At 36.6% G+C, this 18,443-nt stretch overlaps 1 protein-coding gene across 1 annotated transcript in view; it reads right to left on the bottom strand.

The window, feature by feature from the left end:
- Nucleotides 1–18,443, bottom strand: part of LOC124254149 (tyrosine-protein kinase SYK-like) — a 323,457-nt gene that overhangs the window by 188,537 nt on the left and 116,477 nt on the right. The window contains exon 5 of the mRNA XM_046688027.1: nt 14,423–14,558. Coding sequence (XP_046543983.1) covers nt 14,423–14,558 — 136 coding nt within the window. The remainder of the gene's footprint in view (nt 1–14,422; nt 14,559–18,443) is intronic.

The raw sequence follows: 18,443 nt of genomic DNA, 5'->3' as shown, positions 1-18,443 counted from the left end.
TGTAGCTCCTACACACTTTTATACATGTAGCTCCTAAACACTTTTATACATGTAGCTCTCTACACACTTTTATACATGTAGCCCCTACACACACTTTTATACATGTAGCTCCTACACACTTTTATACATGTAGCTCCTACACACTTTTTTATACAAATAGCTCCCACACACTTTTATACATGTAGCTCCTATTAAAGTTTTTTAAAGGTAGGTCCCACACACTTCTATACATGTAGCTCCTACAGACTTTTTTACATGTAGCTCCTACACACTTTTATACATGTAGCTCCTACACACATTTATACATGTAGCTCCTACACACTTCTATACATGTAGCTCCTACACACTTTTATACATGTAGCTCCTACACACTTTTATACATGTAGCTCCTACACACATTTATACAAGGAGCTCCTAAACACTTTTATACATGTAGCTCCTAAACACTTTTATACATGTAGCTACTAAACACTTTTATACTGTAGCTCCTACACACTTCCATACATGTAGCTCCTACACACTTTTATACATGTAGCTCCTACACACTTTTATACATGTAGCTCCTAAACACTTTTATACATGTAGCTCCTACACACTTCTATACATGTAGCCCCTACACACTTTTAGACATGTAACCTCTACACACTTTTATACATGTAGCTCCTACACACTTTTATACATGTAGCTCCTACACATTTTTATACAAGGAGCTCCTAAACACTTCTATACATGTAGCTCCTACACAGTTTTTTAAAGGAAGGTCCTACACACTTCTATACATGTAGCTCCTAAACACTTTTAGACATGTAACCTCTACACACTTTTATACATGTAGCTCCTACACACTTTTATACATGTAGCTCCTACACATTTTTATACAAGGAGCTCCTAAACACTTCTATACATGTAGCTCCTACACAGTTTTTTAAAGGAAGGTCCTACACACTTCTATACATGTAGCTCCTAAACACTTTTATACATGTAACTTCTACACAATTTTATACATGTAGCTCCTACACACTTTTATACTGTAGCCCCTACACACTTTTATACTGTAGCTCCTACACACTTCTATACATGTAGCTCCTACACACTTTTATACTGTAGCTCCTACACACTTCTATACATGTAGCCCCTACACATTTTTATACTGTAGCTCCTACACACTTCTATACATGTAGCCCCTACACACTTTTATACATGTAGCTCCTACACACTTTTATACATGTAGCTCCTACACACTTTTATACTGTAGCTCCTACACACTTCTATACATGTAGCTCCTACACACTTCTATACATGTATCTCCTACACACTTTTATACATGTAGCTCCTAAACACTTTTATACATGTAACTTCTACACACTTCCATACATGTAGCTCCTACACATATTTATACAAGGAGCTCCTAAACACTTTTATACATGTAGCTTCTAAACACTTTTATACATGTAGCTACTAAACACTTTTATACATGTAGCTTCTAAACACTTTTATACATGTAGCTACTAAACACTTTTATACATATAGCTTCAATACATGTAGCTCCTAAACACTTTTATACATGTAGCTTCTAAACACTTTTATACATGTTGCTACTAAACACTTTTATACATGTAGCTACTAAACACTTTTATACATGTAGCTACTAAACACTTTTATACATGTAGCTTCTAAACACTTTTATACATGTAGCTACTAAACACTTTTATACATGTAGCTCCTACACACTTCTATACATGTAGCTCCTACACACTTCTATACATGTAGCCCCTACACACTTTTAGACATGTAGCTCCTACACACTTCTATACATGTAGCTCCTAAACACTTTTATACATGTAACTTCTACACACTTCCATACATGTAGCTCCTACACATATTTATACAAGGAGCTCCTAAACACTTTTATACATGTAGCCCCTACACACTTTTATACATGTAGCTCCTAAACACTTTTATACATGTAGCTACACACTTCTATACATGTAGCCTCCTACACACTTCTATACATGTAACTTTCTACCCTTTTATACATGTACACACTTTTAGACATGAAGCTCCTAATTTTTTTATACACACACTTTTTATACATGTAGCTCTCTACACAGTTTTTTAAAGTTGTAGGTCCTACACACTTCTATACATGTAGCTCCTAAACACTTTTATACATGTAACTTCTACACAATTTTATACATGTAGCTCCTACACACTTCTATACATGTAGCTCCTAAACACTTTTATACATGTAGCTCCCTATACTACTTTTATACATGTAGCTCAGACATACATGCTTATACATGTAGCTCCTACACACTTTTATACAAATAGCTCCTACACACTTTTATACATGTAGTCTCTATTAACACTTTTATACAAGGAGCTCCTAAACACTTTTATACATGTAGCTCCTACACAGTTTTTTAAAGGTAGGTCCTACACACTTCTATACATGTAGCTCCTACATACTTTTTTACATGTAGCTCCTACACACTTTTATACATGTAGCTCCTACACACTTTTATACATGTAGCTCCTACACACATTTATACATGTAGCTCCTACACACTTTTATACATGTAGCTCCTAAACACTTTTATACATGTAACTTCTACACACTTCCATACATGTAGCTCCTACACATATTTATACAAGGAGCTCCTAAACACTTTTATACATGTAGCTCCTAAACACTTTTATACATGTAACTTCTACACACTTTTATACATGTAGCTCCTAAACACTTTTAGACATGTAACTTCTACACACTTTTATACATGTAGCTACTAAACACTTTTATACATGTAGCTCCTACACATTTTTATACAAGGAGCTCCTAAACACTTTTATACATGTAGCTCCTACACAGTTTTTTAAAGGTAGGTCCTACACACTTCTATACATGTAGCTCCTACATACTTTTTTACATGTAGCTCCTACACACTTTTATACATGTAGCTCCTACACACATTTTTATACATGTAGCTCCTACACACATTTATACATGTAGCTCCTACACACTTTTATACATGTAGCTCCTAAACACTTTTATACATGTAACTTCTACACACTTTTATACATGTAGCTCCTACACACTTTTATACATGTAGCTCCTACACACATTTATACATGTAGCTCCTAAACACTTTTATACATGTAGCTACTAAACACTTTTATACTGTAGTTCCTACAACAGTTTTTATAAGGTAGGTTCCTACACACTTTTAGACATGTAGCTCCTACACAGTTTTTTAAAGGTAGGTCCTACACACTTTTATACATGTAGCTCCTACACAGTTTTTTAAAGGTAGGTCCTACACACTTTTATACATGTAGCTCCTACATACTTTTTTACATGTAGCTCCTACACATTTATACATGTAGCTCCTACACACTTTTATACATGTAGCTCCTAAACACTTTTATACATGTAACTTCTACACACTTCCATACATGTAGCTCCTACACATATTTATACAAGGAGCTCCTAAACACTTTTATACATGTAGCTCCTAAACACTTTTATACATGTAACTTCTACACACTTTTATACATGTAGCTCCTACACACTTCTATACATGTAGCTCCTACACACTTTTATACATGTAACTTCTACACACTTTTATACATGTAGCTCCTAAACACTTCCATACATGTAGCTCCTAAACACTTTTATACATGTAGCTCCTACACACTTCTATACATGTAGCCCCTACACACTTTTAGACATGTAACTTCTACACACTTTTATACATGTAGCTCCTACACACTTTTATACATGTAGCTCCTACACATTTTTATACAAGGAGCTCCTAAACACTTTTATACATGTAGCTCCTACACAGTTTTTTAAAGGTAGCTCCTACACACTTCCATACATGTAGCTCCTACACACTTTTATACATGTAGCTCCTACACACTTTTATACATGTAGCTCCTACACACTTTTATACATATAGCTCCTACACACTTCTATACATGTAGCTCCTACACACTTCCATACATGTAGCTCCTACACTTTTATACAAGTAGCTCCTAAACACTTTTATACATGTAACTTCTACACACTTTCACATGTGTAGCTCCTACACACTTTTATACATGTAGCTCCTACACACTTTTATACATATAGCTCCTACACACTTCCATACATGTAGCTCCTACACTTTTATACAAGTAGCTCCTAAACACTTTTATACATGTAACTTCTACACACTTTTATACATGTAGCTCCTACACACTTTTATACATATAGCTCCTACACACTTCCATACATGTAGCTCCTACACACTTCCATACATGTAGCTCCTACACTTTTATACAAGTAGCTCCTAAACACTTTTATACATGTAACTTCTACACACTTTCATACGTGTAGCTCCTACACACTTCCATACATGTAGCTCCTACACTTTTATACAAGTAGCTCCTAAACACTTTTATACATGTAACTGCTACACACTTTTATACATGTAGCTCCTACACAGTTTTTCACATGTAGCTCCTAAACACTTTTATACATGTAGCCCCTACACACCTTTATACAAGTACCTCCTACACATATTTATACATGTAGCCCCTGCACACTTTTATACATGTAGCTCATACACACTTTGCACCAATAAGAACAGGTTTAGTGATAAGTTCCAAATATATGTTTCATTTAACGGTGTTGCAATATTCTGACTGACAGGAATAATCACTCCGAATATGAATCATCTCCCTTTATATCACTAATGTTTAATTTAATCGCTTAACTCTCATATTAAGACCTCATATCCCTGTTAATAACTCGTCATAGCACTTGAGAACAGAAAGGAAGTGAAGGGATGAAACTTAATGAATTTTTATCTTGAGTGTTTAATTTTTGCTGTGGTGTTTACTATGAAAAGTTATTCAACTCAGATGTTGGTTTTGAAGTTACAGCTGAAAGAATGTACATTTTGAAATTACATTTGACTATTGAAAGAACTCGAAAGTGTAATTGTTTTACTTTTGACTGAGAGAGAATTAGTTGTTTCAGAAAAAAGGTAGTGAATAAACAGTATGTGCAAAATGCAAATGTCACATTATGCAAATACATAGAACAACACTAACAATTACACAAAGTTTCATGTTTTGCGAAGTCTGTGTGTGCCCTGGTTTCACTCTCAAATATCCCTCAGTTCTTAGAAAGGTAGGGTTCATTGGGCCCTACTTTTTTCTGTTTTTGAAAGGAATATTGGGTTTAGGTGATCAACAATTTTGTATGAATAAAAACAGACCTACCATTATAAGACATTCGAACTTTGGCCCATCTTCAATGGAGAATTTCTCTGCATTAATGTTGATGAAGTGAATGTTTGGGCAGAGCTTGAGCTGAGAGTTAGGGCATAACTTTATGGTCATCTCTCTCCCCGCGACACTACAAAACAAGATAATAGATATCATCCTTTAAACAGACTGTTATCATTATCATATGACAAGAAAAATATGTAAATAAATGCACCGTAGAGAAATGTAGTTCACTTGCATTTGTGAAAAAGTTCATTAATCTGAATCATACATATCTTTTGAACAACATTGTGACATGCAGCAGCTGAAACCTGAACAACATTGTGACATGGTGCAGCTGGAAACCTGAACAAATACTGGACATTGCGCTGGAAACCTGAACAACATTGTGACATGGCAGCTTGAAACCTGAAAACATTGTGACATACGGCAGCTGGAAACCTGAACAACATTGTGACATGGCAGCTTGAAACCTGGAACAACATTGTGACATTGCAGCTGGAAACCTAAACACAGACATGGCAGCTGGAAACCTGGAACAATATTGTGACACATTGCAGCTGGAAAACCTGGAACAACATTGGTGACATGGCAGCTTGAAACCTGAACAACATTGTGACATTGCAGCTGGAAACCCGGAACAACATTGTGACATTTGCAGCTGGAAACCTACAAATAACATTGTGACATGGCAGCTGGAAACCTGAACAACATTGTGAGGCATTGCAGCTGGAAACCTGAATAACATTGTGACATGGCAGCTTGAAACCCGAAAACACAGACATGGCAGCTTGGAAACCTGAACAACAGGGTGACATTGCAGCTGGAAACTGGAACAACATTGTGACATTGCCGTTGAAACCTGAACGAACATTGTGACATTGCAGCTTGAAAACCTGAATAACATTAGACATGGCAGGTGGAAACCTGAATAACATTGTGACAGCAGGTGGAAACCTGAACAACATTAGACATGGGCAGCTGGATAACCTGAACAACTTGATTGTGACATGTTAAAAGCTGGAAACCTGAAACATACAGAATGTGGCAGCTGGAGCTGGAACAACATTGGTGACATGGCAGTTGAAACCTGAACAACATTGGTGACATGGCGGTTGGAAACCTGAACAACATTATTGGAGACATGGCAGTTGGAAACCTGAACAACATTAGACATGGCAGCTGGAAACCTGAACAACATTGTGACGTAGCGGCATGGAAACCTGAACAACAGGGTGATATGGCAGCTGGAAACCCTGAACAACATTGTGACATGGCAGCTGGAAACCTGAACAACAGGGTGAAATGAGAACAAAGACAGCCCCTTAAAAATATATATACTATGGACTAGAAAAACTATCACTAAAGAGATAATGATCTAAATGAAATACAGTCCAAGACCTTGGTGTTGTTTAGCTAGGACCTAATTTTAATGTGAATACTATCGATACAAGTATCGAGGTTCAACACAACCGCGAAAAGGATGACCAATTTACTAATACCCCGGTATATGACCAAGCAAGCTGTTAGTGTGAGACACCTGTAAGGTTGGATACATCTGGAAGTTGGACACAACAGTGTAGTTCTGTACAATGCCATCAGATGGCGGACATCCTGCATTACAATGTTGTAGTTCACTAACAAAGTGAAACCCAAATATTAGATTTATACAGATCAGTTCCTTTAGTAAGGCTATTTCAGATAGTTTATGGGGGGAATTTTTACATGTAGCTCCTACACACTTTTAGACATGTAGCTACTAAACACTTTTTATACTGTAGCTCCTAAACACTTTTTATACATGTAGCTCCTAAACACTTTTATACATGTAACTTCTACACACTTCCATACATGTAGCTCCTACACATATTTATACAAGGGGAGCTCCTACACACTTTTATACATGTAGCTCCTGCACACATTTATACATGTAGCTCCTACACACTTTTTATACATGTAGCTCCTAAACACTTTTTATACATGCTTAACTTCTACACACTTCCATACATGTACCCAGATAGCAATGATATGTTGGCCCATAGTTGGCCCATAATCACCAGTTTGGTTGGCCCATGGTTGTCAAACTGACGATGGGCCCACTTGGATATGCTCTCATCGGCTCCACAGTGGCTCCATCATGTTGGCTCATTGTTAGCCAACGAATGAAGAGTTCACACACAAACCATGGCCCATAGTTGGGCCTAACGTGAGTGATTTTGTTGGCCTTATGTTGGCACCACCGTGTTTACAACATTAGGCTCTTTCTTGACCTTCGTACTAAACCATGGCCCATACTTGGGTCTAGCGATGTGATTTAGTTGGCCTTATGTTGGCACAACTGTATTTCAACATTTAGCTCTTTCCTGGCCTCTGCAATCAGAAAACATATATAAACAACACAACAAGTTAATCAAGGAACTATTTAATTCTCTTTTTTCATTGTTATTTGAACATTATTGTATTTCTTGAAAATATTCTTGTCTTAGGTCTTTTGGCTGTCAGCTGACAGGTTTTTGAACTGCTCCTGAAAAACAACCCAAATATTTCATGAAACTGTCAGATATCATAATTTTAGGCGAGGGAACTATCAGTAAAGGACATAGTATTTGATCTTATGTTTTATTTGAAACATACAACTTAATGATTGAAAACTTCTTGTTTATTGCACAGAGTGACGTTAGGATGTAGATTCTTACACTGTTATCAAGCTAAAAACCAAAATGATGAGAAGTATATATATATGCGTAGTATGTTTTGACAATCAGCAGATTGACATTAACAACAACATGTAATTGAGTAACAACTTTGTACATTATTGGGAGAGGCCAGATGTGGGACTAAGAACAACAAATGGAATGGTGATGAAGCCAATAAAACAAGGGGGATCCAGTTGTAACAACAAGCTGATTGGGTGCTTTGATAGAGTCTATAGTTTGATTAGTTCTTCATTGGTCTGTCGCTTTCAGCCATGACTGCAAAATTTGGTTTTGTTGCAATTATTGATTTTGTGTTAGTGGAGTAATTCATTGGTTTCAAATGAAATCAAACAGACTATGAGTTGGTGGGTTACTGGTTGAGGCTCCTGAAGACATGTTGTAGGTGGTTCTGCTCATGTTCTAGGTCATGGCTGCTGGAGGAATGTTCTTATGCGTGCTTGGTCAGGGGGTTGAGATGACGACTTCAAACTTAGTTTTAGGGGCTGGTTTGACAAATTCGAAAACTTATTCACCAAGAATCAGGACTTGAGGAGAAAACTTTGGAAGCCATCAAAATCAGCCGCCACAAACCTTTGATCAATAGAGACCAAGCATACTACACACCACTGACTGACTGACTGAGTTTGGTTTTCATTAAACTTTTAGCAATATTCCAGCAACATCCACGGCAGGGGCGCCAGAAATGGGCTCACACATTGTACCCATGTGGTGATGTCGAACCCGGTCTCCGGCGTGACAAACAAACGCTTTAACCACTGGGCTACTACCCCACCACCCCACTACATACCATTGGTTAATGAAGAACTTATCAAACTATAGACTCTATCAAATCACCCTATCAGGTTGTTTACAACCTAACACCCCACCCTCCCTTCCTTGTTAATTGGTTTCATCACTAGATCCATTTGTTGTTCTTAGTCCCCAACTGGCCGCTCCCAATTATGTTTATTTGACAAAACATACTATGTACATGTATATATACTTTTCATCATTTGGTTGTAGTCACTTTTAGCTTGATAACAGTGTAAGAATCTACATCGAAACGTCGCTCTATACAATAAAGAAGAAGTTGTCATCCATAGAGTTGTATGTTTCATTTTTGACTCACCAACTTCTAGAATGCTGTTCAAATAATGTTTTATTTGGATATGACGTGTAACTACTATAACTGTGACACATATATCTGATATGATGATGTTTAGCAATTATTGGTTGTAAACATGAATAATAGAGAGAGTTGTATATGGAAATAGGAGTGTAACTGACAAACACATAATGTTAATAAAGTAAACACAATAAATTTAAATAATTTAAAAAATGAAATGGGATTATCAAAGTGGTTAAAGCAGGCTACCTAAAGAAAAAAAAAAAAAAAAAAAAAGAGTCAATTAAATCTTTTATCTACTCAATCAATTTACCTTTCAATGCGGTATGTGTCAGTTTCTTTAGCCTTAAATGATGATTTAAATTAATTATTTCACAATATATTAGCAATTCAAGTATCACAGAAATAACAATGCATATTTACCAGTTGAAGGCCTCCAGAAATGTAGTGGCCGTCTGCTCTTTGAATATCAGGTAAAAGCTATCAATGATGACAAGTTTGGTATTCAATTTGGAGAAAACAAGCGCTGTAAAATTCACTGCATCATGGTTGAAAAAGACAGGAAATGGATTCTTTCTTTTTTGTCACAATGCCAATTATTTCAACTTTCATCAAAATCTTAATAAGAAAACATGGCTAAAATGGCGTTGGTGTTTCACTCTATTATTCACAATGTTAGACCAGCCGGTGGCTAACTTTAATGTGAAATAGATATAAGATCAGGGGAAAATAAGCAGAGTTTTTTCAAATGTTGGTCTAACTGTTGGATATAACGATGTCCAAAGAAGCCACCGTTCACTTTTAAGTCATTAAGATAGCGTTAGGGCCAATGTTGTCAAACTGTTGGCCAACCAACCAACCATATACCAACATTGGCCCAAACACACCTTTGCTATCTGGGTAGCTCCTACACATATTTATACAGGAGCTCCTAAACACTTTTATACAAGGAGCTCCTAAACACTTTTTATACTGTAGCTCCTACACACTATTTATACAGACATGTAAGCTCCTACACACTTTTATACATGTAGCTCCTAAACACTTTTATACATGTAGCTTCTACACACATGTTCCATACATGCATGAAGCTCCTACACATATTTATACAAGGAGCTCCTAACACACTTTATACATGTAGCTCCTAAACACTTTTTATACTGTAGCTCCTACACACTTCTATACATGTAGCCCTACACACTTTTATACATGTAGCTCCTACACACTTTTTATACTGTAGCTCCTAAACACTTTTATACATGTAAAGCTCCTACACAGTTTTTTTAAAGGTAGGTCCTACACACTTCTTTATACATGTAGCTCCTACACTCTTCTACATACTCTTTGATACACATATTGTATGTCTATACATGTAACTACACCTTCCATACATGTAGCTACTACACACTTTTTACATGTAGCTCCTACACATGTTTTTTATACATGTATCCTACACACTTCCATACATGTAGCTACTAAACACTTTTATACATGTAGCCCTCTAGGACTTTATACATGTAGTTCTTCCACTTTTATACCTATCACAGTTTTATAAATGAGCTCCTAAACACTTTTTATACATGTCTCCTACACAGCTACATGTAGCTCCTAAATGTAGCTCCTAAACACTTTTTTATACATGTAGCTCCTACACACTTTTATACATGTAGCTCCTACACATTTTTATACATGTAGCTCCTAAACACTTTTATACATGTAGCTCCTACACACTTTTATACATGTAGCTCCTAAACACTTTTTATTCTATACATGTAGCTCCTATAAACACTTTTATACATACACTTTTTAGACATGTAGCTCCTACACACTTTTATACATGTAGCTCCTAAACACTTTTATACATGTAGCTCCTACACACTTCCATACATGTAGCTCCTACACATATTTATATACAAGTAGCTCCTAAACACTTTTATACATGTAGCTCCTAAACACTTTTATACATGTAAGCTCCTACACACTTTTATACAAGTAGCTCCTACACACTTTTATACATGTAGCTCCTACACACTTCATTGACATACACTTTTATACATGTAGCTCCTACACAGTTTTATACAAGCAGTTTATGCACATACACTTTTATACATGTAACTCCTACACACTTTTATAGACATGTAGTCTCCTACACACTTCTATACATGTAGCTCCTAAACACTTTTATACATGTAGCTCCTAAACACTTTTTATACATGTAGTTCTCTACATGTAAGCACACACACATTTCTATATATGTAGCTCCTAAACACTTTTATACATGTAGCTCCCACACACTTTTTTTATACATGTAGCTCCTACACATAATTTTTATACATGTAGCTCCTACACACTTTTATACATGTAGCTCCTACACATATAGGTACAGACTTTATCTCTTTTATACATGTAGGAACACTTTTAGTGGATAAGTTTCTACATGTTTTATTTATGTAGGTTGCTACACTAATTTGACTGGACATGTATAATCACTCCTTAACATGAATCATCTCCCTATACATGTATCACTAAACACTTTTTAATGTAATCCCTTAACTACTTCTATACATGTAGCTCCTATCACTATTTAATAACTCAGCTAATAAACACTTGAGACACAGAAAGGAACATGTAAATTCTATGGAAACTTAAATGAATTTTTATCTTGAGTGTTTAATTTATGCTGTGGGTGTTTACTATGAAAAGTTTTCAACCTAGATGTGTTGGTTTTGAAGTTACAGCTGAAAAGAATGTACACTTCTGAAACTACATTTGACTATTGGAAAGAACTCCTAGAAAGTGTAATTGTTTTTATTTTGACTGAGAGAATTAGTTTGTTTCAGAAAAGGTACTGAATAAACAGTATGTGCAAACATGCAGCTGTCACATTATGCAAATACATAGAAGCTCCAACACTAACAATTACACATAAAGTTTCATACACAAGTTTATGAAGTCTGTGTGTGCCCTGGTTTCATCATCAAATACAGTTCTATAAAGTGTAGTCTCCTTGGGCCCTACTTTTTCTGTTTTTACAGGAATAGTTTAGGTATCACACTTTGTATACACATGTAAAACAGACCTACACATTATATACATGTCGCTCTTTAGCACACATTTATACATGTACTCTACACACTTTTATACATGTAGCTCCTAAACACACTTTCTATACATGTAGCTCCTACACACTTTTATACATGTAGCTAGTACCTACATGTAGCTCCACTTTTTATACATGTAGCTAAACACTACATGTACACTTTTATACATGTAGCTCCTACACACTTTTATACATGTAGTTCCTACCACTTTTATACATGTAGGTCCTACACTTTTATACATGTAGCTACACTACACACTTTTATACATGTAGCTTTACACACTTTTTATACATGTAGCCCCTACACACTTTTATACATGTAGCTCCTACACACTTTTATACATGTAGCTCCTACACACTTTTTATACATGTAGCTCCTAAACACATGTAGCTTCTACACACGCATACATGTAGCTCACTATACACACTTTTATACATGTAGCTCCTACACACTTTTATACATGTAGCCCTACACACTTTTATACATGTAGCTCCTACACACTTTTATACATGTAACACACTTTTATACATGTAGCTCCTACACACTTCTATACATGTAGCTCCTACACACTTTTATACATGTAACTTCTACACACTTTTATACATGTAGCTCCTAAACACTGTAGCTCCATACATGTAGCTCCTAAACACTTTTATACATGTAGCTCCTAAACACTTCTATACATGTAGCTCCTACACACTTTTTTATACATGTAACTTCTACACACTTTTATACATGTAGCTCCTACACACTTTTATACATGTAGCTCCTACACATTTTTATACAAGGAGCTCCTAAACACTTTTATACATGTAGCTCCTACACAGTTTTTTAAAGGTAGCTCCTACACACTTCCATACATGTAGCTCCTACACACTTTTATACATGTAGCTCCTACACACTTTTATACATGTAGCTCCTACACACTTTTATACATATAGCTCCTACACACTTCTATACATGTAGCTCCTACACACTTCCATACATGTAGCTCCTACACTTTTATACAAGTAGCTCCTAAACACTTTTATACATGTAACTTCTACACACTTTCACATGTGTAGCTCCTACACACTTTTATACATGTAGCTCCTACACACTTTTATACATATAGCTCCTACACACTTCCATACATGTAGCTCCTACACTTTTATACAATATAGCTCCTAAACACTTTTATACATGTAGCTCCTACACACTTTTATACATGTAGCTCCTACACACTTTTATACATATAGCTCCTACTTACACACTTCCATATACATGTAGCTCCTACACACTTTTATACAAGTAGCTCCTAAACACTTTTATACATGTAACTTCTACATACTTTCATACGTGTAGCTCCTACACACTTCCATACATGTAGCTCCTACACTTTTATACAAGTAGCTCCTAAACACTTTTATACATGTAACTGCTACACACTTTTATACATGTAGCTCCTACACAGTTTTTCACATGTAGCTCCTAAACACTTTTATACATGTAGCCCCTACACACCTTTATACAAGTACCTCCTACACATATTTATACATGTAGCCCCTGCACACTTTTATACATGTAGCTCATACACACTTTGCACCAATAAGAACAGGTTTAGTGATAAGTTCCAAATATATGTTTCATTTAACGGTTGCAATATTCTGACTGACAGGAATAATCACTCCGGGAATATGAATCATCTCCCTTATATCACTAATGTTTAATTTAATCGTTTAACTCTCATATTAAGACCTCATATCCCTGTTAATAACTCGTCATAGCACTTGAGAACAGAAAGGAAGTGAAGGGATGAAACTTAATGAATTTTTATCTTGAGTGTTTAATTTTTGCTGTGGTGTTTACTATGAAAAGTTATTCAACTCAGATGTGTTGGTTTTGAAGTTACAGCTGAAAGAATGTACATTTTGAAATTACATTTGACTATTGAAAGAACTCGAGAAAGTGTAATTGTTTTACTTTGACTGAGAGAATTAGTTGTTTCAGAAAAGGTAGTGAATAAACAGTATGTGCAAAATGCAAATGTCACATTATGCAAATACATAGAACAACACTAACAATTACACAAAGTTTCATGTTTGCGAGTCTGTGTGTGCCCTGGTTTCATCAAATATCCCCAGTTCTTAGAAAGGTAGGGTTCATTGGGCCCTACTTTTTCTGTTTTTGAAAGGAATATTGGGTTTAGGTGATCAACAATTTTGTATGAATAAAAACAGACCTACCATTATAAGACATTCGAACTTTGGCCCATCTTCAATGGAGAATTTCTCTGCATTAATGTTGATGAAGTAATGTTTGGGGCAGAGCTTGGAGCTGAGAGTTAGGGCATAACTTTTATGGTCATCTCTCTCCCGCACACTACAAAACAAGATAATAGATATCATCCTTTAAACAGACTGTTATCATTATCATATGACAAGAAAAATATGTAAATAAATGCACCGTAGAGAAATGTGTTCACTTGCATTTGTGAAAAAGTTCATTAATCTGAATCATACATATCTTTGAACAACATTGTGACATGGCAGCTGGAAACCTGAACAACATTGTGACATGGCAGCTGGAAACCTGAACAACATTGTGACATTGCAGCTGGAAACCTGAACAACATTGTGACATGGCAGCTGGAAACCTGAACAACATTGTGACATTGCAGCTGGAAACCTGAACAACATTGTGACATTGCGGCAGAACAACATTGTGACATGGCAGCTTGAAACCTGAAAAACATTGTGACATGGCAGCTGGAAACCTGAAACCTGAACAACATTGTGACATTGCAGCATTGGAAAAACATTGTGACATTGCAGCTGGAAACCTGAACAACATTGTGACATGGCAGCTGGAAACCTGAACAACATTGTGACATGGCAGCTGGAAACCTGAACAACATTGTGACATTGCAGCTGGAAACCTGAACAACATTGTGACATGGCAGCTGGAAACCTGAATAACATTGTGACATGGCAGCTGGAAACCTGAACAACATTGTGACATGGCAGCTGGAAACCTGAACAACATTGTGACATGGCAGCTGGAAACCTGAACAACATTGTGACATGGCAGCTGGAAACCACAACATTGTGACATGGCGGCTGGAAACCTGAACAACATTGTGACATGGAGCTGGAAACCTGAACAACATTGTGACATGGCAGCTGGAAACCTGAACAACATTGTGACATGGCATGGAAACCTGAACAACATTGTGACATGGCAGCTGGAAACCTGAACATTGTGACATTGGAAACCTGAACAACATTGTGACATGGCAGCTGGAAACCTGAACAACATTGTGACATGGCAGCTGGAAACCTGAACAACATGGCGGCTGGGTGACATTGCAGCTGGAAACCTGAACAACATTGTGACATTGCAGCTGGAAACCTGAACAACATTGTGACATGGCAGCTGGAAACCTGAATAACATTGTGACATGGCAGGTGGAAACCTGAACAACATTGTGACATGGCAGCTGGACACCTGAATAACATTGTGACATGGCAGCTGGAAACCTGAATAACATTGTGACATGGCAGCTGGAAACCTGAACAACATTGTGACATGGCAGCTGGAAACCTGAACAACATTGTGACATGGCAGCTGGAAACCTGAACAACATTGTGACATGGCGGCTGGAAACCTGAACAACATTGAGACATGGCAGTTGGAAACCTGAACAACATTGTGACATGGCAGCTGGAAACCTGAACAACATTGTGACATGGCAGCTGGAAACCTGAACAACAGTGTGACATGGCAGCTGGAAACCTGAACAACATTGTGACATGGCAGCTGGAAACCTGAACAACAGGGTGAAATGTGAACAAAGACAGCCCCTTAAAAAATATATACTATGGACTAAAAACTATCACTAAGAGATAATGATCTAAATGAAATACAGTCAAGACCTTGGTGTTGAAGTTGAAGCGACCTACGTAAATACTATCGATACAAGTTATCGGAGGTTCAACACAACCGCAAAAGGATGACCAATTTACTAATACCCCGGTATGTAGTGACCAAGCAAGCTGTTAGTGTGAGACACCTGTAAGGTTGACATCTGGAAGTTGGACACAACAGTGTGTTCTTGTACAATGCCATCAGATGGAGACATCCTGCATTACAATGTGTAGTTCACTAACAAAGTGAAATCCGAAATATTAGATTTATACAGATCAGTTCCTTTAGTAAGGCTATTTCAGATAGTTTATGGGGGAATTTTACATTGCCTAATACACACTTGAGATAATTTATTAGCATGATCAAAACATGGTCAAAGTTGAAATATGCAAAACATACTGCCAAGCACTGTAGCTAACCTGACCTAAAAGAAATTAAAAAAATTAGGTTTCACCGTCTACCTTAGTCTGGCAATATCAGATAGAAGTTTGCATTTTGAGAAGACATAAGAGCATGCCTTAATGTAAAATATTGTAAAACGGAACATGTGTGTTGAAGACCACAACTTAATGTCAAATTATGGTTATAAATAGCTATCGCAGGCATACTAAACATTGCATTCTTAACCCTTACACAAATCCTGGTATCATCATTGGTAGGAAAAATGAGTGAAATGGAAATAAATGTATTTTGAGATAATTTAGGAGCATGATCAAAAGGCATAGGTAAAGTCATGTTGAAATATTGTAGAAAACAAAGAACAACTACGTATAACTACACATATACCACATGTTATTTCATTCTGAATAAAAGTGACTGAATAATGGACATAAATAGTTTTTTCAAAATGTTTTCCATTGCCCAGTCTAAGGGCATTGGTCAAATCAAGACAAACCTTAAAAACATTGGGAGCATAGACAGTGCAGGGGATGGTAAAGGTGTGTTCTCATGGTGCGACTTGTAGTAACAACTTGTAGCATGCAACACAGTTGCAAAGTGAGCACATCCAAAACGTAATGATTTGAAATATCATACAAATAGTTGCAGCTGAGTTGTAACACATAGGATTTGTCCTAATTCCTATTACAAGTCCCATGCTCTTGAGTGTTCAAATAGCTTAGATCTATGTCCACCTCAAAGTGGCATCATGATGGAGAAACGACTGAAACAAAATGTAAAATTTTGACGTATTCATACATAGAAAATTCTTCAGTGACTTTGGATCTTTCTGTTCAAGCTCTCAAAAAACTTCTGCCTAAGAATCCAGTTGAGGACCAACACAGATTCAGGCTTTCTCTTCTTTTTTAGTGACTGCAACACATAGACTGACAAGAATGCTAGCATTTCTTCTTGACGAATCCATGTTGCCAAATCACACATGAGAATCGCACGAGATACAAGTTGTATGTGACTTAAAAAGTACACAAATAACAAAGTCGTTTAATCTTTATTGTTACTACAAGTTGTATATATGCCACAAGTTGTCACTACAAGTCGTGCCATGAGAACCCACTTTAAGCTTTATGTTTTTGTGCTTATGGCTTATGGAAAGGGTTTTGTTGCTTTATTGATAAACTGGTCATCACTGGAGGTAACAAGCATGTTAAGTTTCAGCTTCTTTAATCCATTTCTTTCAGTGACATGTTAATGACAAATGACGAAACTTTGTGAGCCATGTTTGATAAGTATGGAATGTACTTGGAACTGTCTTAAGATACCATCCAAATCACCAAGTCTCAGGTTTTCTTCAAGAAGGAAAATGTTTTATGTCAAAAGATTACTACTGACATCAACTCTGTCTGTCCATTCAAAACCCCTAGTGGGTAAAGGCTGACTCACAGTCCATCCATACACATTGTTTCCGTGGAGATAAAGAAGGTGCTTTGCTGGTTGGCTCAGGTCATAACCTTTCAAGAATTTATTGTTGGCCTTAGAGTGTTGTTCAGCAGCAACTGAAATTCTATGGGTTACAGCCCCGAGAAAGCTACATTTAAGAAAAACAGATTTGAAAATTGTGTTGCTCTTCCGGCAATGGACATGGTTGAGTGATTGTGAGAATGCGGCTCTTCCGGCAATGCGCTTTTAGCTAATCCATGTTCCCATAAATAATGTGTAATATTCTTTATGCAAAATCTAGAAATCCAGTTGAATTGTTTGGGGGGAAAGTCCAGATCACACAAACTAGCGGCCTCACATAGGTACTCAAACACCTTTTACGAATTATTTATGATTGTACAACCAATTATTTCTTCGAGGCATTTTAACTTATGGGAGGGTAAATTCAATGTTTTCTCCTTTTCTGATAACTGTTTGACATAAGAGCTATTGTTTACATTCATG

The sequence above is a fragment of the Haliotis rubra genome, unplaced genomic scaffold, assembly GCF_003918875.1.
Source record: "Haliotis rubra isolate DU_JTF1 unplaced genomic scaffold, ASM391887v1 Scf566, whole genome shotgun sequence".
NCBI classification, from domain to species: Eukaryota; Metazoa; Mollusca; class Gastropoda; order Lepetellida; family Haliotidae; genus Haliotis; species Haliotis rubra.
The sequence above is the reverse complement of the archived record's forward strand: the minus strand, read 5'-3'. Positions and strand labels throughout refer to the sequence as shown.